The sequence below is a fragment of the Elephas maximus genome, chromosome 18 (genome assembly GCF_024166365.1).
Source record: "Elephas maximus indicus isolate mEleMax1 chromosome 18, mEleMax1 primary haplotype, whole genome shotgun sequence".
In the NCBI taxonomy this organism is placed as follows: Eukaryota; Metazoa; Chordata; class Mammalia; order Proboscidea; family Elephantidae; genus Elephas; species Elephas maximus.
In genome coordinates this window covers 58,675,284-58,699,114 of record NC_064836.1, presented here as the reverse complement: position 1 = coordinate 58,699,114, position 23,831 = coordinate 58,675,284, and the positions used below count along the sequence as shown (strand labels likewise).

The 23,831-nt window shown below is 34.2% G+C and overlaps 1 protein-coding gene across 3 annotated transcripts in view; it reads right to left on the bottom strand.

Annotated features, from left to right (window-relative positions):
* Window positions 1–479: 479 nt before the first annotated feature.
* The window catches only part of CADM2 (cell adhesion molecule 2), a 1,167,413-nt gene continuing 1,144,061 nt past the window's right edge, over window positions 480–23,831 (bottom strand). For all 3 annotated transcript variants that reach the window (XM_049858640.1, XM_049858642.1, XM_049858641.1), the window contains 2 exons: window positions 3,746–3,871; window positions 480–2,911 (listed from right to left, as the gene is read on the bottom strand). In XM_049858640.1, the coding sequence (XP_049714597.1) occupies window positions 2,793–2,911; window positions 3,746–3,871 (245 nt within the window). In that variant the 3' untranslated portion in view covers window positions 480–2,792. The remainder of the gene's footprint in view (window positions 2,912–3,745; window positions 3,872–23,831) is intronic.

Here is a 23,831-nt window from a genome sequence, read left to right as displayed (position 1 = left end):
AAATTTTATTTAATATATTTTCTAATGATTTGTAGAAATTGAATTGAGCAGAACTTTCACAATTTATTTACTTGTCTAAAGAAAATCAAATAAATTTTAAAGATAGAATCTAATTCCACTGCTAGGCTTTTTTTTTTTTTTTGGTAACAAAAATTATATCTAATCCAAATCTACTTTTATTTAACTGTTGAAACATTTGGTTAGAGCCCACACATGATAATATTCAGTTAGATTTTTTTTTTTTGAATTCTAAGTTTTTATATTACTCTGAAGGGTCAAGAGTCAAAAATTTTGAAATGGATACAATTTTGGATTTCTAATTTTATAGTACTATAAATAAGGATTGACTTTGATTGACTTATTTAAGCAACAGTTTAGCAATTGGAACCAAGTAGATTATAGACAAAATGAAGAAGGATGTAAACACAGCATAGATGAACAGTAGCAATTTTGTAAGTATATCCTGAAATTAGGCCTTAAATAGTAAGCGATGATGCAGTTTATAGAACATATTTCTGTAATAAGAGCTTTTCCATTTTTTACTAACAGGATGAAGTTTGCTTTGTGGAGTCTTTCTAAAGATTATGCATTGAAAGATATGAACAGTTTATAAACCTAGTCTAGTTTCAATGTGTCTAGTAGCACCTACCTGATTCTCTCAAACTACCATACTCTATTAACATATTATTGCATTTTTCCACAGATGGTAAGGAGTGAACTGTAAAAACAAGCATGCAATCACATCAATGCAGACTTATTTCCTTAAAATGTCATACTGTATATGATTTATTATGTTAACACTCAACCACATCATATTATTTATGTTCTGTATACTCTGAAAAAGTGCTGCTTGACTGACATCGTCCTTTTTCTTTGTAAGAAATCAACAAGATAAATGATTCAAAAAAAAAAAAGAAACCCAACAACTTAAAAATTCTAATGTTGCCCTTAAAAGATTTATACTTTTCTGATAAATAATCTAAGATACAGCACCCTTGTCTTTCATTTGATATTAATACATGATGTCATAATCAACCATTCTCATACCCCAAAAATAAATTCCAAGACATTATTTTTAAAACCGTAGGCCATCGTGCTTTCAGACATCACAAGTATAGCTACCATTTAGTCATATTTGTTTCTTCCTTAAAGGTGCAGTGTTTGCAAATGGGAAAATAATTTTATCTAACTGGATTTTTTTTTTAGTTCTTCAGTATATAATAAATTTCATGAGAATTAATCTGGCAGTATTGTATCTTATTAAAAGAAATAATAAGACTTTAAATTGACTCTGTTTCATATTTAAGAGTACAGCATTTCTTAATGGTTACATACTCCCCAATTTCAGAAATAATTCAGAGAAAGAGACTTTCACCTTGAAGTTAAAAGCATGGCAGAAATTTTCTATCACTCACTGTTTCATAAGTTTGTACCTCACAAAATGCATAGACAGGAATTTAATATAAAGAATTAGTTCATTTGTACAGAAAACATATCTTAACACTTCTTTTTGGCAAACCAACATAGGTAAGCAGCTCTGGAACTGCCAAATTAAAATTTGTAAATCTTTAGCAAACTAAGAGTTTATTTTTAGATTATTATTCAACTGTGGTTGTAATTTAAAACCTGAGGCTGTGCACTGGTTGTTAGCTTAAAATTGCCTTTCCTTATAACATTGTGCTTCCATTGTATAACAAATAAAAATTAACAAGAACTAGAAAAAGTTGCTGTTGAACAGTGCTAGGACATACAGACAAAAATACTAATACATGTTATCTACTTATAATATTTGTTTAAGTAATATCTAAAGGGATATAATGGACATTAGAAAATGCTTACTTATGACTGAAGTACCTACAGCCAAAAAAGTTAAATATGTATCAAATAATGTTTAATTGGATTTATTATATGCACTATATACAGATACTAAAATGTCTTGAAATTGTGCCCTATGGATACTTCAATTTTGTGTAGGCAGGTGAGTTGTTATGGAGCAAATAAATTAGAGAATCAAATTAGAAAAAAAATGAATGAAATTTTTGTGATTCCCAAAGCAGTGAAATGTTTGGAACAATTTATTTGTAAATGAAGCTACATTAAACTAATGGTAGGTAGGATTTATATAATTATATAAAAGGACATAATTGCCATCCGTACACATGGCTCCTGTATCAAATACATATTTTTAAATAGCAAATTGATACAGAGTTATCACTGTAATCTCAAACATTTCAGAGACTACATTCCAGTGTTTTCTAGGGGATGTTTCCAAAACATGTTGTCTTGAAGACAGACACTTGGAGAACATTGTTTGTAAACCTCTAATCTTCTATTAACTTAAGCTCATTAGGTCTTCACCTAATCTTGTTACTTGTAAAAGCTGTCCAATGGCAAACTGATAAGGTGTATGATTTTAAGGGGAAAATGAGTGAGAAGAAAAACAAAAAACAAAAAACCCGTATACATTTTTTCAATGTATAAAAGCAATTTGATATTGTGATCCAAGGAGATGATTAACATTGATTGTTAAGGCTGTATATTCAAGCACTGTATGTTAGAAGAGCAATGGTGTGAAATTTAGGCAGTAAGAAATGTCCTGCATTATGGATGGTACGGTAATTAAAGAAGGATGCTTTCAACAGCTGATTGTTGGTGTACACTGGCTACTGACAGCAGTACAATATGGAAGTTAATAAGGGTAGCAGAAGATGGTAGAAATGAATTCCAAAAGATGATAGCCAGTTTCCTCCAGCAGCCAGCCTGGGCAGTAAAACTCAAATCTTGGCCTGCATTTAAATGAAATACTCTTTTTTCTCTTCGGCATTGACTTGGCTGCCTTCAGCGTTGATGATGGCTGTGTCAGCATCCGGTGCATCTTCAGCTCCTTTAGCTTCATTTGTTAAATATGTTCCTGTGGATATTGGAGGAAAACATGTTAGATCACAGGACATTAGAACAACAGCCACCACTGAAAACACATGTATTGAGGAAGGTATTTATGCTGGATTTCTTATAGCTTGAAAAAGATTTTGAGGCATAATAAACCACCATGTACCCTTCCTAAACTGCACACTTTCTTTCAGCTTTCAGATATGTATTGTAGGTGAAGTCGTGGCCAAGTTAACTAGAGGCAAGAGTCAAATTGAAACGTGTAATGAGTAATTTTGATTTCTTTAATGATGAATGTAGACCATGTTATTCACGCAGTGGTAGTGATCAGGGTTCTTTCTTAAGATGGTGATAATGATTGCATCCAATGTGTCACCATTCTTTATGGTAACTCCATTTAAGAGTGGATTATAGTAGCAGTTTGCTACCTGGTTCATTGCAAACGATCTTTGTTTCCTCACTAATGTGTCCACATGTGTGACTACAAATCTACAAACGAAACACTGACCAAATGCTCACTGCAGAAGAGAGAGTTATTTTACAATTAGATTTCAGTCGAGATAAATGACAAACTTGCTTACAATTTTTTCACAGCCAGAGGCTCCCTTTGTGACCATATTCATTGGAGAGTATTATTTTGTCTAGGTTAATCCAACTCGAAAGTTAAAAAGTCAAGAAATTTAGAATTCAGATCAATCTCACTCTCTTACACACACACACACAATTTTAATATTCCCTGATGAAATTAATCTTGAGAAAGTTTTGTTATTAAAGTTAAGAGTAGTTTTATGATGAAACTAATCTTGAGAACGTTTTGCTACTAAAGTTAAGAGTAGTTTTATTAAATATAACCTACCTTTATGTCTTGCCAGATATCGACCAAGCAGGAATATAGAACACAGTGTAACAAATACAACCACAGCCACTATCCCTCCTATAAGAGCATGGTCAGGGCCAGGCTGGCCAGCCAGAGCATTGGGATCTAGAAAAGGAAGAGAAATATTGGTCTGGCTAGTGTGTTATTTAGTCACGAAGTAAAATCTGCATTAGAATGAGTTATTTTGAAAATTATCAAACTTCTTTTGAAAAATTGCATTAATGTATATTATGCCATTCATTTTATCAAATATTTATCTTGTGCCTCTGAGGTACAAAGAAACCCTGATGGCATAGTGGTTAAGAGCTATGGCTGCTAACCTATAAACTGGCAGTTTAGATTTACCAGGTGCTCCTTGGAAACTCTATGGGGCAGTTCTACTCTGTCCTATAGGGTCGCTATGAGTCGGAATAGATTTGACAGCAATGGTTTTGGTTTTTTTTAATAAAGTACAAGATACCTGGTGACATAACTTTTCACACATCAATCACTATAGCCATAGAGTTTACATTTCAAGGGAAAGAATGGATAAATATGCATGTAGTTTTGGATAATGATATGTCTTTCTTTCCCCCTCATCTTTGACTGAAAAAAAAAAAATTTGTCAGAGTAACAAACACATCTTTACAATTTTTTAAAAAATAAATTTACATCATGGGACAGGCTGGGGCTAGAGACAATAATTTAGGACTTATTAGTATATAAACATTACCTAAAGCCATGGGAATGGGAATAATTCCCAAGAGAATGAGTATAGAAAGAGAAGAAGAAATCAGAGAATTGATCCCTGGAAAATCCCCAATTTCAGAAAATCAGACTGAGAAGCAGAGAGCACTGAGGTAGAAGGAAAATCTGGAGAACACACTACAGAGCAACAAAGGGAACAATTTACATCAAGGTGGGGAATTACCAACGGTATCAAACGTTGTTGACAGGAGAGAAAAATGATGAGTGAGTATTGATAACTAAATACTTCTTAGCTTTTCATTCTAGAGGGAGTGGCTGGAAAGAGGCATATTTATAATCCACTTTTACAGTTTGCCTTTAGAAAGGTATTGCAGGAAAGGAATGTGTTCAGTATAAGATGGCCAGTTTTTAAGCACAAATGAAAAGATAAAAAAAAAAATTGGATACTGAAACGTTTGGAAAATTATTTATAGAAGCCACATGCTAAGGAAGAGGACTGAGGGAAGCTTTGAGCGACAATGTCCATTAAGGTTCAGCTCTAAGGCAAAAGATCAGATCGAGTGTACGGCTTTCCCCCCCAAGTCCATTGTTTTAGACAGACCTCATGGTAGTGGATAAAAATTTAAAGGAGAGTTAGGAAATGCAGAAAGTGAAGAAATAAATTACATGTGGCAATTATGTCTTCAAATAACTTTGAATTTTGTTACAGACACAAGGATCTGACAAATAGATTAGGAGTTAACTGAGTTTTTAATAAAAATGTAGTGCCAAAGAAGCACTTGTCTACACATTAAAAAAAATAAAAATACAAATCTGAAGGGCCAAATAACCTCCAGACCCCTAAATCTGGTGCGAGTAAGAAGTAGCCTGTAAAAGCTGTGTTACCCACATGAAGAGCATATTCCCCCAAACTGCACTGCACTTGTGGAAAAGATTTTCAAGTGAAAGATTCTACACACAAAGTCCTGAATTTACAAATAGTTGATACTAATTCATAAACCACTTGCTACCCTCTGTGTGACTTTGGGCAAGTTTCTTTACCTTCTCATCTTTACAATGTGCAGGATAATACTTCCTACTTCTCATGGAGTGTGACTGACAACATTAAACTCTCCAAAGGGTAGAACTGGGACCACAAAAAGAATGAACATAGGAGAATCAGAGTTTCTCCAGGGAACTACGAATATTGCCAAGGCAGAGGGAAATGTTAATGCCAGCTGACACGATTTCATAATTGCTATGGGTTAGTGACTAGTCTGCATTTTCCACCGTTCCTTTATTTTCAAAGAAGAGAATTTATTGTGCTTCTCCTGTCTCTGTTCTACCATTGTGTATTGTGTTGGGATAGTTAGGCATATCGATAACTTGTCTTTTTGGTTCAGTTGTCCCTGTACTAATGCAAACAGATCTGATAAGCAAGATCCTGCATATCTAAGGATCCCGGACCTTGAGTTATGGGTTGACTTGATGAGATTTCAGGTTGACTCTTTGGAGAGAATGGCCGTGTTTACGTGTGGCGAAAAGGATGAAAAAATATTTGGCAATTAGAAAGGTATGGTGGGGCAGAGATATCTAACTAATTAGCAAACTTTTTTTTTCTTCTAGTGCAGAGAGCTAAGTTATATTTTCTAGCTTCCTGTGCAGTTAGAGATAATCATATGACCTGTGTTGTAGACAATGAATCTAGGTCTGGTCAATAAACACCTCTAACTTTTTCATATTCTTTCCCTTCCAGATGGCTGTATTGGGAAGGATCCCAGGGTGATTTCAGGAGCTATAAATTGAAGGTGAGGTGGCCACTAGAATAAAAGAAGCTCTGGATCATTGAATCACCACCTCAAATAATTGGCCTTCTAAGAATACCTGCATTGAACTGCTTTAGAAAAAAAATAAAAGCTTTATTTTAAACACTGAGATTGAAGAAGTTAATCTGTTCCAGCAGCTAATGTTAATTTAATTATCTATTATATATTTCTTGTGCTTTTCTTAACTTCTGACATTGGGCAGTGATTTAAAAAAAAAAAAAATGGAAGAACAAAATCTTGATCTGATCTCTTTAAAATCCTCAAGTCACCAGATACACACAGTTGTATTTCCTAAATCTTTCAAAATCGAACACACTTTCCAGGCACTTAGAAATCACTATTTTTCATACATCACTGCACTTGTCTTATTAATTCTGAAAGTGAATGTACAGAAACAATATTGCTAGATCAAAGGGTATAAACATTTTAAAGGCTTTTGATGTTGTTGTTAGGGGCCGTCAAGTCGGTTCTGACTCACAGAAACCCTATGTACAACAGAAGGAAATACTGGTCCTACACCATCCTCACAATCTTTACTATGTTTGAGTCCATTGTTGCAGCCACTGCATCAATCTTTCTTGTTGAGGGTCTTCCTCTTTTTGCTGCCAGTTTACTTTACCAAGCATGATGTCCTTCTCCAAGGGCTAGGTACATTTTGGCTTTTGATACACATTGTCAAATAATATTGCAGAGAGATTTTACAAATTCATCCTCCACCAACTGCATCTGAGGGACTTCTTCTCCCCCATACACTACTAACATCAGATATCAACATTCTTTTACATTTTTACCAATTTGACATGGAAAAGTGAAACCCCAATTTAAATATTAGGCATTTCTTAAATTACCAGTGAATGTAAATATTTTGAAATATATTTTTGGACATATTAATTTTGAAATGCCTGTGTATAAAATAAAGCTTGACCTTCATTTGTGATGTTTGCAGTCATAAATAAGTCTTACAATTTTATGCAATCAAATCTATCAAACTTTGTGTTATAATGTCTGGCTTGCAGGGCATGATTTGAAATGCTTTTGGCATGATACGATTGCACACATATGGATCTTTACTGTCATGCTTTTATTGTTATTATTTTTAATTCATAAAAAATGTACTTTGGCCTGTGATTTTAGGAGAACCATAAAGTATATCCCTGCTTCTTATTTGACAGCCTGTTGTTCCCTTAACTATTTCTTTCATTAATAATTTTTTACATCACTTATCCTAAGATAAATGTCTATAGATTTTGTGTGTTTCTGCACATTCTAGTCGATATGACTAATCTGTTTCACCAAACATACAGTAGTGTTATAGTTTTAGAAATTCTTTCATGCCTTCTAGGGAAAGCCTCAGTTGAGTTCAGAATAATTTCATAAGAAGCAAAAATGTAAGAGTATTTACTGGAATTATACTAGATACATTTTGTTTTATAAAGTGCATTTTCCAGGAGTACTGTATAATTCTTCAGTTACTCAAATCTTTCCTGTCTTTTAGTAGGTTGTACAGTTGTTTTTTTTTTTTACAGTTGTTTTTTTTACTTGACCTACATGTTTATTGATTTTATTTTTCATTTAAATATTTTAAAATTAACCTTTTAAAAATATCTTAAAATGCTGTTATTTTTTTCATTATATTTCCTGCATTCTTTCCTTCTGTTTCTCACTTACATGCATTTTTATTTCTTTTCAATTTTATTCTCTATAACATTATGTCTAATATTTATTTATTATTTATATATTTCTATTTCCAGACAATTGAACTTATTAATCTTCCTACTGGTTTCATTAGTGCTTCAATTGTTCTCTTAAGGATTTTATTTCTAATATTGATGTCTGGATTTTTTTCTTTTTCTGACTGCACCAGTTAGTACTTTTGAATAATAATGACAATTACAATATCATCTTGATTCTGATAATACCACAATTGCAATAAAAATCTATGCAGATCCTCATTTTGACAGCGGTTGGTCATTTTGACAGTGGTCTGTCTGATTACTCAACTCAATATACATATATAGTTGCTTTCACCAGTACTTATTATGCAAAATTTGACATTAACTATATTCAGCCCCTGAAGACATGGAGCACGCATCTTAACTTGTCTGTTAAGAAAGAATAATTCACTGATAACAGCATCTTTGAATCTTGAAAACCTAAGAATAATTTTGTCGTGAATGAACACTCAACTGTTTAAAGAACCCTTGGTTTTTATATGTTGGACTTAAGAATTCAGAACATCTTGTCTGAGTGTTTTATTTGTTAGTTTGTTTTGCCTTCTCTTCCAGAATAAATCTGAATTCATTTGGAATTTTGTTTTGTATTCCTTTTTAAGTGGCCTGCTTTTTCTTCATTATTGCCTTTTTCATTCTCTAGTTTTTCCTTTGCTATGTTTTGATATTTTACCTGGAGTTTTTCTCTAGTCAGAATTTTGCTCCATCTGCAAACATACTCTTTTATTAAAATCAGGATTGGTTTATTTGTTTTTAGCTTATAAATTCTTTTTTGACTTTATATTCAATTAATGATTTTTCTTCTTTATATTTTCTTCTTTGAAAAATCCAATTATGTACCTGTAGGAGCCCCATATTTTATGTTGCACATATGTCATGCCATCTTTCTTACTTTTATAGTCATTTTACTAATTTACATTTTGTTCTAGTTATATTTCCCAAGTTTATGTTCTGCTTTGTTAGTTTGATTTTTTTTTTTTAAATCACGGATTCTCCTTTCTTCTTCCAAAAGTATTTTGTTATTGATTATGAATTTGGTTTACATACACTCTCTATTTAATCTGAGTCTGCTCATATTCAATAGATGTTTAAGCATTTTTATTTCATTGACAATAAAAGTAGTGCCTTTCTAATATTTTCTTCATTTCACTATAATAAATTTGTTGAAACATCTGGGAAAATGTTTTTCCTTGGCAAATATACATTCCTTCCTTTATTGCAATTATTTTTCATCGTATGCAGACTGGATTTATTTTCTGGCTTCTTTTTTTCCCCCTATTTAAGTAATCTTGGTTGTTTTTTTTTCTTTCTTTCTGATTTTTACTCTTATTTATGAGATATTTTGAAGAGGAGTTCTCCGTTCTGATGTTGGTGTTTATTCTTGTTCAGCCCTAATGCCGCAGATCAATCCAGATCCAGGTGGCTAGATCACAGCTACAGAAACTGAAATATGGATCCTACGACAGCTAAGCATAGGGATGGAATGGCTTCATATGTAGATTATTACTGGTGGCAGATTTTTATTGATTTACTTAATATAGTTTTGTCTATAATTTTCACTCTCACAGTAGAATTTCAGATTTTATGTAGTCTGTTCTTTCTTCCCTACCTCCCTTCATTTTTTCCTTCCTCTCTTCCTTTCTTCCATCCCTCCCTCTTTCCTTCCCTCTTTCCTTCCTTCTTCCCTCCTTCTTTCTTTTTTGTTTCTTTTTATTTATTTTTATATTTTAAGGCAGTTGGTATAATTTATTTTAAATCAATTTACATTTATTATGTCCATCATTCAGAAACCCTGGTGGCATAGTGGTTAAGAGCTACAGCTGCTAGCCAAAAGATCAGCAGTACAAATCCACCAGCTGCTCCTTGGAAACTCCATGGGGGCAGTTCTACTCTGTCCTACAGGGTCACTAGGAGTTGGAATCGACTCCACAGCAACAGGAAGTTAAACATAGTTCTGCAGTAATAACCATCGGAGTCACAGAAGGGCAAGAGTCAAACGGATCAAGAGCAGAGTAGAATAAATTTGACCACATATGATACTGGAATGTGCAATAAAAACCACTTGATCATGCTTTTGGTGACCTACGTCCATTTTGCAGTTTACGATTTTAGGAAATGGTTGGAAAACTCTTGGAGGAATTTCAGTTTAACAATAAAATGGTTCAAAGATTATAGAATTAAACCCAAAGGAATAAGCTGAAAAGCTGGAATTATCACCTTTATGAACAGAAGCATGGATGACTTTTCAACTTTATTTTCTCTACAGATAGTTGTCTACATCAAAGCCAAGCTATATTTAGCATTTCTAGTCAATTTCATATCTCTTTGCTGGGAGTGTATTTATACAGTATATTTAAGATTTTGGAAAGTAGAATTTTAATAAGAAACCGTAATATGATCTTTTATATGTACAGTCTCATTTGCGTTATGTGAAAAGGTAAAGTAATGGAAAATGGGTTTGGGGAAGTCTTGGTTATCCATATTCATCTCCAGCCAATGATTTGAAGACAAATAGGACCCCCAAGTCTGCTCATTTTAATCTCTCTCTTAGTGAATGACTAGTCACGGAGCTGTGCTTTGTGTTAGGTGCTATTTTGAGCTATACGGCAAACTCTTGCCCTATATACACCAATATTTCATATATCAACAGCATCACATTGAACCAATTGGAATGAAGCTATGTTGTGTTATGTAGACAGAGAGAAGGAAAGTGGTAGAAAGCAGCAGAGAAATCAGTGAAATGGAAGAAATGATTCACAAAGGCCTGGGTTTACAAACTGTTCGTACCAATTTGTAAACCACTTGCTACTCTCTGTGTGGCTTTGGGCAAATTTTTTAACCTTCTCATCTTTACAATGTACAAAATAATACTTCTTACTTTCTAGGGTTGTCACTACGATTATATGTATTAATGTATAAAAGGGCTTAGTAAAATGTCTGACACAGAGTAAGTGCTACATAAAAGTTGATTATATGTAAAAAAAGTGGAAAAATGTGAAATATGGAAAATATTAAGTTTATTTTTCTCAGTCTCTTAAAATATTGGTTTATGAGTTTTAATTTATTCTCTGTGGTAACTGAGAACCACCTGAAGTGTCCAACTAGTTGAGAGATGGGGAAAAATATTAATGGAGGAATATTTTCATAATATGAAACTGGTTGAAAAAGAATCTGGTGTAGGCTGATGAGTGAGGAATAAATGAGAGAATAATTTATTGAGTATTTATGCTATAAATGGCTCATCTTATTCAATGCATGTAAAGTGTTGACTCAGAAAATTGCAGTTATTAATGTAAAGACTGATAAACAGTAGGGCAACTTGCCTAAGCAGGGTTTGGAATAATCTTTGTAAGACTTTAAAAAGAATTATGAAAATCAGTTTTTAGAAGGAACCAAATGACTCCTATTTTGAGAACAAGAACTGGTAGAGGTAATTTCTTGAGTTTATCTTTTCATATAATTCTACCGTCTTTTCTTCTCTCAAGGTTAGGAATTCAATGCCCATCCATGCTAAATGACTTCCTGGGAGTGCTGTTTCTTCACCCTAAAAGATGTCCTTCCCTTCTGTGTTTGCAAAATCCAAACAGCAGTAATCAATCTCTCCATGACAATTATCCCTGAATTGTTTAATTGAGTTTTCCTCATGTGGTAATTTACTTCCTTTAGTTTTATCTTTCCCAAAGGCATAAGTTTCCTCCAAGATAGAGGCTTTATCTTATGCTTGTAGCTACAATTGCGTTTTTACACATCTTGAAACCAAGTAAATTGACTGAGTCAATGGAAATGTTAAATATGCTGAATTCCAGAGAAAGCTTGGATCTTTGGATACCAATTTGCAGTGCTGGGCAATGTTACCCCTACCCTTTCATGATATTATATTATTTGTTTAAATATAATAATACTGTTACTCTATTTTGAAAATTAGGGCTGAGTAAAATGACTCATCCAGGTTAGTACTTAATTAATATTTTGGATAATTTGATTTTAACATTAAATTTGATTTATTTTTATGTACTAAAGGGGCTACTTTTCCTTCTTAAAACAGTTGATGCTTCAAAAAGAGTGTTGCTATAGTAAACATTAGAAATAGTTATACATAATTTATGGAAAGAAATATAGTGTCCTTTGGCAGTATATGACATTAGCAATGTCCCTGGAGAGAAATACATCATTATGTTCACTCAAAGGTCATCTATTTTTTGTCTAATTTTATGCACAGGTGTCTCTGACAAAAACAAAACAAAACAAAACACGAACAGCCTTTACAGGATTAAAAAAAAAATGAAAACACATTTTCTTTAGTGCCTGTGCAGCGATTTACACAAAATTTGAACTAAAAGCACTGTGTATAAAGACTCTAAACCTGAGTTATAAATAAAGGCTACATCACACAGCAGATTTTCAATAATAGATTTTAAAATATCCCTAGCAAGCACAACACTTAGCCTTTACCCTCAAATGTATTTATTGTAACATAAATTTGTTTCTGTATCATGCTAATAAACAGCAAATGTCTCCCCACATGTTTCTGTGTGTACTTTCACATGTACTTTCTATACCTAAAAATTTTTTTTTTATTAAATTTATCTGTTTATTGTACTTTAAGTGAAAGTTTACAAATCAAGTCAGTCTCTCATACCAAAAGTTACACACACCTTGCTATGTACTCCTAGCTGCTCTTCCCCTAGTGAGACAGCACACTCCTCCTCTCCTCCCTGTATTCCCCATGTCCATTCAACCAGCTCCTGTCCGCCTCTTCCTTGTCATCTCGCCTGCAGACCGGAGCTGCCCACATAGTCTCATATGTCTACTTAGGCCAAAGAGCTCACTCCTCACCAGTATCATTATCTACCTTATAGTCCAGTCCAATCCCTGTCTGGAGAGTTGGTTTTGGGAATGGCTCCAATCCTGGGCTAACAAAGGGTCCCGGGATCATGACCTCCAGGGTCCCTCTAGACTCAGTCAGGCCATTATGCCTGGTCTATATACCTAAAGATTTTGACAGTAATTATAAAATCACTATTTTTGTTGTTGTCATTGGTGTTTTTTCATTTGTGTGGGTGTGTTTTGAGGTTGTTTGGCTTAGAGATACAAACAATTTTATAAACTACCCCAGCAAGTGAAGGCAGAGGTGCTGACGTAAGGTGTTGTTGCATCTTATGCTACTTTCTCACTTTGGGCTACAGCTTCTGAGAACTATCCCTCTCAGGATCTTCTCATCATGTTTCATGACTTTTGGATTCCCTAATTATATAATCATTGACTCGCCTAACATTTTTTTTTTTTATAAATGTTTAATAAAGTGTTGGACACAAACAAAAAAATATACTTGAATAAGATACTCTTTTGTCCTTGAAAACAAAGATTTAAATGAAAAAATTTCTTCAAAAATGATGTTATTATTTTTGGGAAAAAAGTAGATTCTAGCACGATTCCATTTATTTCACTGATCTTTCTCTCTGGTGAACTCAGGCTAGTTTTTTACTTAACTGCTTTGAGTGAGAACTTTTTTTTCAGCCATAAAGAATTTGAACTACTCTAGAGAGGACTCTCAACCAGCAGAATAAGATAGCTGTTCGGACTGAGGTCCCTCCACAAAACGCTTCAACACCTTTGGAATGGATGTCTGAAAGTGGAGAGAACTTGCGAGAAGGAGATTACCCGTGTGATGATAGAAGGAAGATGAAAGAAAGGAATGACTTTTAAGGTGATCTAGGTGATCAAAGGAAGATGAGGTACATTTTTTTGAGTAACCATAGGGAGAGTTATTGCTTGGAAAAGTCAATTAAATTCTGCATTAAGAATATGATATAGAATGCAATTTTCCTGCATTAAACAGTAGTCTCTCTTTAAGATGAGAGAATGTTTGAAATGGTATCTGACACAAGAGCTTAAGAGCAAAGTTTACTTCAGTTGGACTTTCTTAGAGTTTTAGTTTCCCTAACTGTAATGAGTATATATTCCTGCTCTCTGCCAGCCTCAAAGGGTTCTTGTTAAAACCAGTTTGTGTGTAACCTGTGCATATAAATCATGCATAAAAGGTTCAATACATATTATGTCAATAGGAGAACAAGATTTAAGAGGTTAGAGACCATAAATAAGCCCATGTTCTGTCACTTTGTGTTGGTTTTATCAGGAGAATATACTCATTCATTCTGCAGTTCCCTAGTTCTTTTACTTTTATGTGATCTCTAGAAATTGCTGTTTTTTTTTTTATTCTGCTGTCTCATGTTTTTCCAGCTAAGAACTGTTTTGCCTTCAATGTCAACAATACCTAACTCTTTGCACATCAATGCTCTCAGCCTGAACAAATAAATGGATAAATGGGAACAACCATTAAGAAGAAAGACAAATGGCTAGTATATGACATTGAAATATGTCTGTTTTGGCAATGCATTCTGTACAAATTTAAAAAAGATGTATTAAAGTGTTTTTAAGCCTAACAGAGGTTAAATAAATTGCATGCAATAATTTCTACAATAACAGTTAAAAAAAAAAAGTTTTTAAGCACATTATTAAATGAACCAAAAACAAAATGTGTGGCCTAATTTTAATGAAGTATGCTGTCACAGAAAACAAGAGTTTAATAAGGAAGATTTCTTTTTTTAAAAAAAAATACTTAGAAATGCAATAAAAACTAATTTTGACAATAATAATATTTATAACATCCTATATGATTCTAGGAAACCCTGGTGGCATAGTGGTTAAGAGCTACCACTGCTAACCAAAAGGTCAGCAGTTCAAATCCACCAGACCCTCCTTGGATACTCTATGTGGCAGTTCTACTCTGTCCCCTGGGGATGCTATGAGTCAGGGTCGACTCAACAGCCCCAGGTTTAGTTTTTGGTTTTGCTATATTATTCTAAAATGTTTTGTCTGTACCAAGTGTTTATAATATATATCAGTAAGCAGAAACAAATGTGATGAAAGAAAAAAATATTTTAAATGATGGGGAATGATCACCATTTAGATGATATTCATTCTTTTTGGTACCAAATTTTTTCCCTTAAAACCATCCATCTCTGAAATGTATACTACCTCACTAGTCAATTTAGCCACACAAATTACATTGTACTTTTTAAATTTATTATTCTGGTCATATTTAAAAGAGTCATATTAACTATGTTTATACACATTTTAAAAACTACCGAGAATGATAATTGAATCAGTTCCTCAATTAAAATAAATGAACATATTCATAAGTGTCTAATATACATGCCCTGTCTACATATCATTAGGGGAGGCCATCACATACTAGTAGGAAAGGTTTGTGCATGTTTTAAATGCTAAAATCTGAAGTTTTAAAAAATTATAGCCTCTTATTTTTTCCATGTACTAAATTATGTTCAAATAGAAAATAAACCTCTCCCTTCTGGTCCTTTATACTGTAGCTTTGTGGCGAATATGCTCCTTAACCTCTGTCTCAGTTGCAGCATATATAAAAAAGATAAAAGTATTATGTGCCATAAAGATCTTTTGTGTGGATCGGACTGATGTAATACGTATAAAAGTCGGTACAATGCTTGTCTCATAAAAGATAATGGTAGCAGTAATAGTTAACATTTATTTAAAGAAGTATTCTAATCACTTTATTAAATACACAAATCATTACCATTTAGTAGCACTTGGTTATCATTTTCGTACCCATTTAGTATAACTTATAGTCAATATTTAAACAAAGCTTTCATCATTAATAATTTAGGTACCAACCTCCAAACTGAAAACAAAAATTGACCCAAGCTGAATTAGACTGCATTGGAGGAAAGGTACTATCAAAAGAATATCCACAAATTAATGTGAATTAAAAACAATCAATTAACTTATGGATGCCTGACCACTCATGTTCCTGTGAGTAACTTCTCCAGGTTTCAGGGAGGATTCTGTTCCTGATATTCTGTGCTTTCTCTGTGTTGGTTTCTTTCTGAGACCATTCTATGAGGAGCATAGAATATAAGAGCCAAAGGCCAGCCATTATTGAGTTTCCTCCTCATCCCATAATCCACAATGTATTTTTCAAGATGGCTAAATCTGTAAATGGTGACTAGAATCTTGGCAAGTTCACACACACAAAAAATTATTAGGACCCGAAAAATAATGGTATCTTTGTAGGAAAAGATATTAGTGTTCAAATACTTGAAGTGAAAGTGAAATTTGCCCTCTTAATTTAATTGGTGAGTTATAATAGACACTAACAACAACAACAGCAAAAACCCAAATGCGTTGCCATGAAGTCGATTCTGACTCTAGTGACCCTACAGGAAAAGAGTAGAACTGCCCCATAGGGTTTCCAAGGAGCGGCAGGTGTATTTGAACTGCTGAACTTTTGGTTAGCAACCATAGTTCTTAACCACTGACCCAGGATACCTCAAATACTATATTGTAGAAAGCAACTCGGAATGCCAGTAATTATTCTTGGGTCCATCGAGCATGTTTATTTACCCAGCTCTAGAAAGAACTTTTAAGGAACACTGTATCAAATTTAGTGATTTCTTATATAACATGAATTCTGAGAAAAATATTAGCGTAAAACTCCAGTGTAGCTGACTCTTGGAGATCTGGCATCACTGAACATAATTGATAAACTGAATGCCTGTCCAACCCAGTGCTGTTGAGTCGATTCCGACTCATAGAGACCCTATAGGACAGAATAGAACTGCCCCATTGAGTTTCCAAGGAGCGCCTGGTGGATTTGAACTGCTGACCCTTTGGTTAGCAGCCGTAGCACTTAACCACTATGCCACCAGGGTTCCGAATGCCTGTCAGGGGCTGCTATATCCTCATTCAGAATTTAATGTTCAGGTAGCTAGTCTAAGGATTTAAACAATGGATATAAAAGTAAAAGTAGTTTTGTGTGCATTTGTGAGTGTAAAATACCCTCCAGTGTTCCCAGGACAAACAAAAAGGTTTATAACACACACCTCACTTAAATTATAACAATGATTTAAATTTAAGCGTGCAATAAATTTGCATACTTCATGAATTAATAGACTGTGATTTTTTTTTAATTTGAGAAATAAGTATGCAAAATACAACTAATTAAGCCTGTAACGAATTCTTCAGTGGAAATTGACTTAAATATTAATGAGTGGCAGATATACCTATAAAATAATTCTGCCCTTACAAGTCAATATGAGGTATAATTATATGTAGAATTTTGTCCAACATCACCATTGGAAAGCATTGGGCCTAAATTCCTGTAATGCATGAAATATCTTTATTCATTTGAACAACTATTAAACAGCACTTTGTAGGCCAAGGATACAAATGAAAAGATTTTATAGAAAGCTCTGGGATGAATTAACTATGTCAATTTAAACTAAACTAAACTGAAGATAATGTTAAATGGCCAATATTAAAATCTCTATATTCTAAACTACGTCTTGTGAACATAAAAGTAAAATTCTAAAATCTTTTCAAAGTGGCACTTCATACCTAAGAATATCCCATAATCGTAATGAGAGAGGCTTATATCTTTTGTCTACTTAAATATTACAAATACAAGTTAAAGGAAGAGACTACGTCCTCCATAAATATCATTAGACTAAAGGACCAGACTTAATGGCCTGACTGAGACTAGAAGCACCCCAGTGGTCATGGTCCCCAGACCTTCTATTAGCCCCAAACAGGAACCATTCCCAAAGCCAACTCTTCAGACAGGGATTAGAGTGGACAATGGGATATAAGACGATACTGGTGAAAAATGAGCTTCTTGGATCAAGTGAGATGTGGGGGCAGAGAGGGTCAGAAGCTGGCCGAATGGACACTAAAACAGAGAGCGGAGGGAAGGAGTGTGCTGTATCATTAGAGGGAGAGCAACTAGGAGTATATAGCAAGGTGTACATATTTTTTTTTATATAAATTTTTGTATGAGAGACTGACTTGATCTGTAAACTTTCACTTAAAGCACAATAAAATATACATATATCACTAGACAAACAATCCAAAACAATTTATAGTCTAATTGTGACTGAAAACCTAATGTAGTAATAATTATTCTTAAAAATTTACTGTGGTTATTTCTGGTTCTGTAATACATGGAGTGCTGTTTAGTTTCCTCCTTTCCCTTTTCTGCAACCTCGACATAAAATTACTTTATCTGCACTGTTGCCTAACACTTACCATCTACTAAGAGTTGAAATTATCTTGCAAGATTATACGTTAAGAAAATTAAAAAAAAAAAAAAGTTATATTGCAAGGTCACATCGTAAGGCAACAGGCTGGTTAGCACTGGAAATGTTAGGATCTGTTTCTCCATTTTGTTCACTGAATCAGAGACCTTATTTTATTTGTTTACTTTATGTATGAGAGGAATTTTAAGTGCTACATTACTTGTGATTTGTTGGTGTTGTTAGGTACAAAACAGTAAGAAAAATAAATAAATAAGGCTTAAAATAGTCCTTTACCAAAGAAGAATTTAAAAATTTCCTTTTTGGAAAAAGACTTGCCATAAAAATGGAAGACTATTAATGAATTATAGTCTCAATTAAATCTCTTACAGTCAGAGATGCTTAAACTGGACTCAGCCGGTATGAATTGGGTGACCTTGAACAACTTCAATCTCACTGAGTCTCGGTTTACTTTTCTCTAAAATTCTGTTTTTACTGATTACCTACCTTATAAAATTGTTGCATAAATGAAATGGAATCTTACATAGAAAGGTCTAAGCCTGGTGCCCAGCACAGAGAAGATGCTTTATATGTGCCGGCATTGTATACATAACTGATACTTTCTAGTTTACCCTAATGGTCATTTGAGATGATAGCAGTGATGTCAATAGGAACAGCCAGAAAACCGAACCCATTGCTGTCAAGTTGATTCTGACTCATAGTGACCCTATAGGGCAGAGTAGAACTGCTCCATAGAGTTTCAAAGGAGCGGCGCCTGGTGGATTTGAACTGCCAACATTTTGGTTAGCAGCTGTAGCTACTAACTACTACACCACCAGGGTTTCCAATGGGAATACAGAGGTCACCAAACTTAAAGGCATTCTCAAATAAGATGTGGGCTAACTACAAAAAAGCTGTATTATATACCATATTGGCTTAATGTTAAAAAATAAAAATATAAATTATTGATAAGATAATTTTATGCTTCTAATTAACATTTTAATTAGAATAAAAAATCCCATGCAATTTATTAGGGCAATCATAATAGTCATTAATAGAGTTTTTGATCAAGCAACAAAAATTTTGAAATCATTTCAGAGTGTGTATGTAATTTAATTGACTATTTTTCATTACTTATGCCACTCTGTATCAATAGAAAACCATTACTTTTCTTTTTTTAGTAATAGCATGCTTTATGGATTTCAAAGACTTAATTACATTTTCCCCTTGAAAAAAACAATGTATTAGAAAATGCCATATTTTCTGTGAATCCTTCTCTTTTTTTCCATATGTATGTATATATATATATGGAAACCCTGGTAGCCTAGTGGTTAATAGCCAAGGCTGCTAACCAAAAGGTTGGCAGCACTACTTGGAAACTCTATGGGGCAGTTCTAATCTGTCCTATAGGGTCGCTATGAGTTGGAATCTACTCAGTGGCAATGGGTTTGGTTTGATTTGGTTATAAATATATATATAAATATACATATACAAATATATATATATATTTACATACATATATACATATAAAATTGATTTTTTGAACTTTGAAAATAAAATGACATAATACAAATCTCAAATGTTAATGAAATGTGTAACATTAAATTGAATTCTTCCATTACCCCTTCCACCAGAGATACTCTTTATCTATTAGACATATTATTTCAATGTTGTCTTTCCCTGGTAACACAAGTGATTAAATGCTTAGCTGCTAAATGAAAGGTCAGCAGTTGGAACCCACCAGCCACTTCGTGGGAGAAAGACGGGGCAGTCTACTTCCATAAAGATTTACAGCCTTGGGATTCCTATGGTGCAATTCTACTCTGTTCTATAGGTCGCTATGAGTCAGAATCAACTTGAATGCAATGGGTTTTTAATATTCTTTGTTGTGGGGGCTGTCCTGTGTATTGTAGGATGTTTACTGCTTATTCGTGTTTTAGCACTTATGTAAAAATATGTTGTTGAGTGCTGAGGAGTCAAGTCTGATTCGTAGCGACCCTATAGGACCAAGTAGAACTGCCCCATAGGGTTTCCTAGGTCTGTGAGTTGGAACCAACTAGATGGCAATGATTTGGATTTTGGTTTTGGAATCTTTGCAGGAAGAAGCCCTGTTAGTGCAGTGGTTAAGGCTAGACTGCTAACTAAAAGGTCGGTGGTTTGAATCAGCCAGTAGCTCTGCCGCAGAAAGATGTGGCAGCCTGCTCTCTTAAAGATTTAAACTTTGGAAACCCCGTGGGGCAGTTGTACTCTGTCCTACAGAGTTGTTTTGAGTGGGAACCAACTCAACGGCAGTGGGTAATGATTGCCTGATTTTTGCTCCCAGAAGTGGCTCACACTGCCCACCTTTCAGTTAGCAGCCGAGGCTTTAACCATTGCACCACCTGGGCTCCTGTAAAAATACAGAAGTTGAATAACCAAACTTTACCCATCCAACATCAAATAGTGTTGCTGTTCATCATTTTCCTAACCAAAAATTCTGAAAAGGATAAGCAATATTTTGGACCAATCAGAGCCTCTTTCTCTTCTTATACAGGCTAAGGACCGTTTTTATCTTAAGTCACTTCCTTGAGGTACAATGCCATTCAGAGCAATACTCTAATCTAGGCAGTGGTAGATGTAAATTCTACCCAGAGGATCATGAGTACATCAGTTTTCAACTGACAAACTCATTTCCTGACTTCTCTTGAGACACTAATAAGGCCTTGAATCAAAGGTCCAGTGTAATTACCATGTGTATTTCAGATTAAATAAATGTGATAAAAGCTTCCATCTGGCTGTTGATCAAACATGTGGGGATATGCTGATTTCCAGTGACATATTGCAATACGTCTATTGTAGCAGTCCCGAATCCCTCCCTGTAAATTACTTACATTTGGGATTACTTGACTTAGGCAGACAGAAATATTACTCACTTCTTAAGTGCTGCCCAATGGGAGTTTTGGAGATGTAGTCTAATCTTATACTTGTAAAGCAAGACATTAAGAAATAATGGAGCCATGTTTACTTGACTAAATGACAATTGTGCTCAAACTATTTGAAGAGGCAAACTTAATTTCATAGCAGTCAGAAACTTGTTCTTGATGACAGAAGACTGCATCTAAAGGGATTGGAAATTAAGATAGATCAATGTTTGGTTGTGTTATAGATTAAATTTTGACAAATAAATGAAGTTTGGATATTTACTTTAACAAACATCAATAGCATAGCAAAAGCATGGAAAACTAAGAGAACTTTTGGTCTAAAATTTCACAGACGTATTGTCAGTCACTGTCATCATCCACCTATTTATGTTTAATAGGAAGAAAAAAATCCTAACATATTGGCTGCTAATTAAAGTACTAAAAAACAGTAGGAACAGTGGGAGAATTTTTTTTTTTTGGTTGTTTTGGAATAAGGGAAAAATAAAATCAATTAAGCCACTCATTTGCATAAAAGGAAGAATGTGCATACCTAGTTTTCATGCTTTGTAAAAGCCTCTAAATAGTTGATTCAGGTTAATGTTGACCCCAGGTGTGGCAGAGTAGAACTGTGCCCCATAAAGAATTTTAATGGCTGATTTTTCAGAAATAGATTGGCAGGGCTTTCTTCCAAGGTGAACTCTGGGTGTACTCGAACCTCCAACCTTTCATTTAGCAGTTGAGCTCATTAACAGTTTCCACTGCCCAGGATTTCTCAACCTTGGCACTAATGACATTTTGCACTGACTAATTCTTTGTTGTGGGGGCTGTCCTGTGTATTGCAGGATGTTTAGCAGTATATCTGGCCTCTACCCACTGGTTGCCAAGAGCACACACACACACACGCACACAACCAAAATGTTTTTCAACATTGCCAAATGTCCACTAGGGTGAAAAATTGCCAACTGTTTAGAACCACTCCTCTAGGTAAATTTACTTAATAGGGACAGAGGTTGTATGGAAGGATAAGAAGAACAAATACGATAGGTTATCATTCTTTTCAGTTCTTTCTCACTTAATTTGTGAAGTCTGGGCTTAGGCTTCCTCAGTTAGAATCTGACCACATCACTTCCAGCTGTAACCCTGAACAAATAATAGTCCATGTTGTTTTGATGCTCCTTAAATGTAAAATAAGAACATTATTTACCACATAGGGTTACTGTGAAAATTAATAGGCTTATTAATACATATATACACACATTATTATAATACATTATTAATACATATATACACACACATATATACATACATATATATCACATATTTCAAAAAGAATAATGAAGACTGCAAATAGTATTGAATTTTAGAAAAATATGTTTACAAAAGGTCAGATGTAAAAAACAACAAAAAATTGATCAGAATGCATGTAGAGATGCTAAAAGAGAAAAGAAAACTACAATTGTCTAGATTAAATAGGTGCATAACGCACAAAATTATATGGCATTAAACTGACTTTAAAATGTTTAAAATATGTTTGTCCTTAACAAATATTTATTGGGCTGAATGAAATCACATTTATTGCATCAAGTTGGACTCTAAGCAATAAAATGAGGCTGGGCATGAGAGTATAATGGGTGAGGAGGTGGGTTCTGGGCTCAGGCTTCCTCAGTTAGAACCTGACCTCATCACTTCCAGCTGTAACCCTGGAAAAATAAGAGTCTCTGTAGTTCTGAGGCTCCTCAAATATAAAATAAGAACAAAACAAGTATTTACCACATAGGGTTACTATGAGAATTAATAGGCTTACTTATATAAAGGACTTAATACGGGGCCTACTACATTCAAAGAGCTTAATGATATTAGTAGTATTGGGGAGAAAATACAAGAAAACATCTTGGTGTGAGCAAAATAATAATAATACTAATGCCTTAGGTGGGTTCTCTAGAGGAGCAAAATCAGGGAAGCATATATATATATATATATATATATATGTTTATATGTATATATATATACTCCAAATGTATAAAGGGAGCCATGGTGGCACAGTGTTTAAGAGCTTGGCTGCTAACCAAAAGGTTGGCAGTTCAAATCCACCAGCAGCTCCCTGGGAACCCTATGAAGGCAGTTCTACTCTGTCCTATAGAGTCACTATGAATCAGAATCAACTCGACAGCAACAGGTATAGAGAGAGAGAGAGACAGGGAGATTTATTTCAAGGAAATGGTTCATGGAGATGTAGAGGCTGCCAAGTCCCAAATCTGCGGGTCAGACATCAGGGTGGGGACTTCTCCTGACTTACGTGGTTGACAAACTCAAAACCTGCAGGTCAGATGGCAGGCTGCTGGCTCACATCCCAAGAACTATAGGTTAGAGGATGGCAAGTAGGATGTAGGATCCAGAGAGCGTGAGCTTTGCCAGAGCATCTACATATATTGGAAGCAGGCCACACCCCCAAGAAAACTCCCCTTTCAACAGATAGGTTGCTTATATCAGATCACAAAATGGAGAATGATTACATAATATATTCCAAACCACTGAGAACCATGACCTAGCCAAGGTAACACATAAACTTAACCGTCACAATTAATAATGGATACAAAATAAGGGGAAAATAATTAGAGTAGACATAGCAAATAAAGAAAGTCCAAAAGATGTCTTATTTCTCTGCTTTCTGATAGATGGGAATGGACAGCTAAGAACATGTTTTATTGAAACAGGGAAGGGGTGTGGTGGTTAAAAGAATATCAGAATATGTAGCTCAATTTAGCAGTACATGTTGATATATTCTAAGGCAGTTCAGAATTGTATTATGAATGCATCCATCAACTGTTTCCAATAAG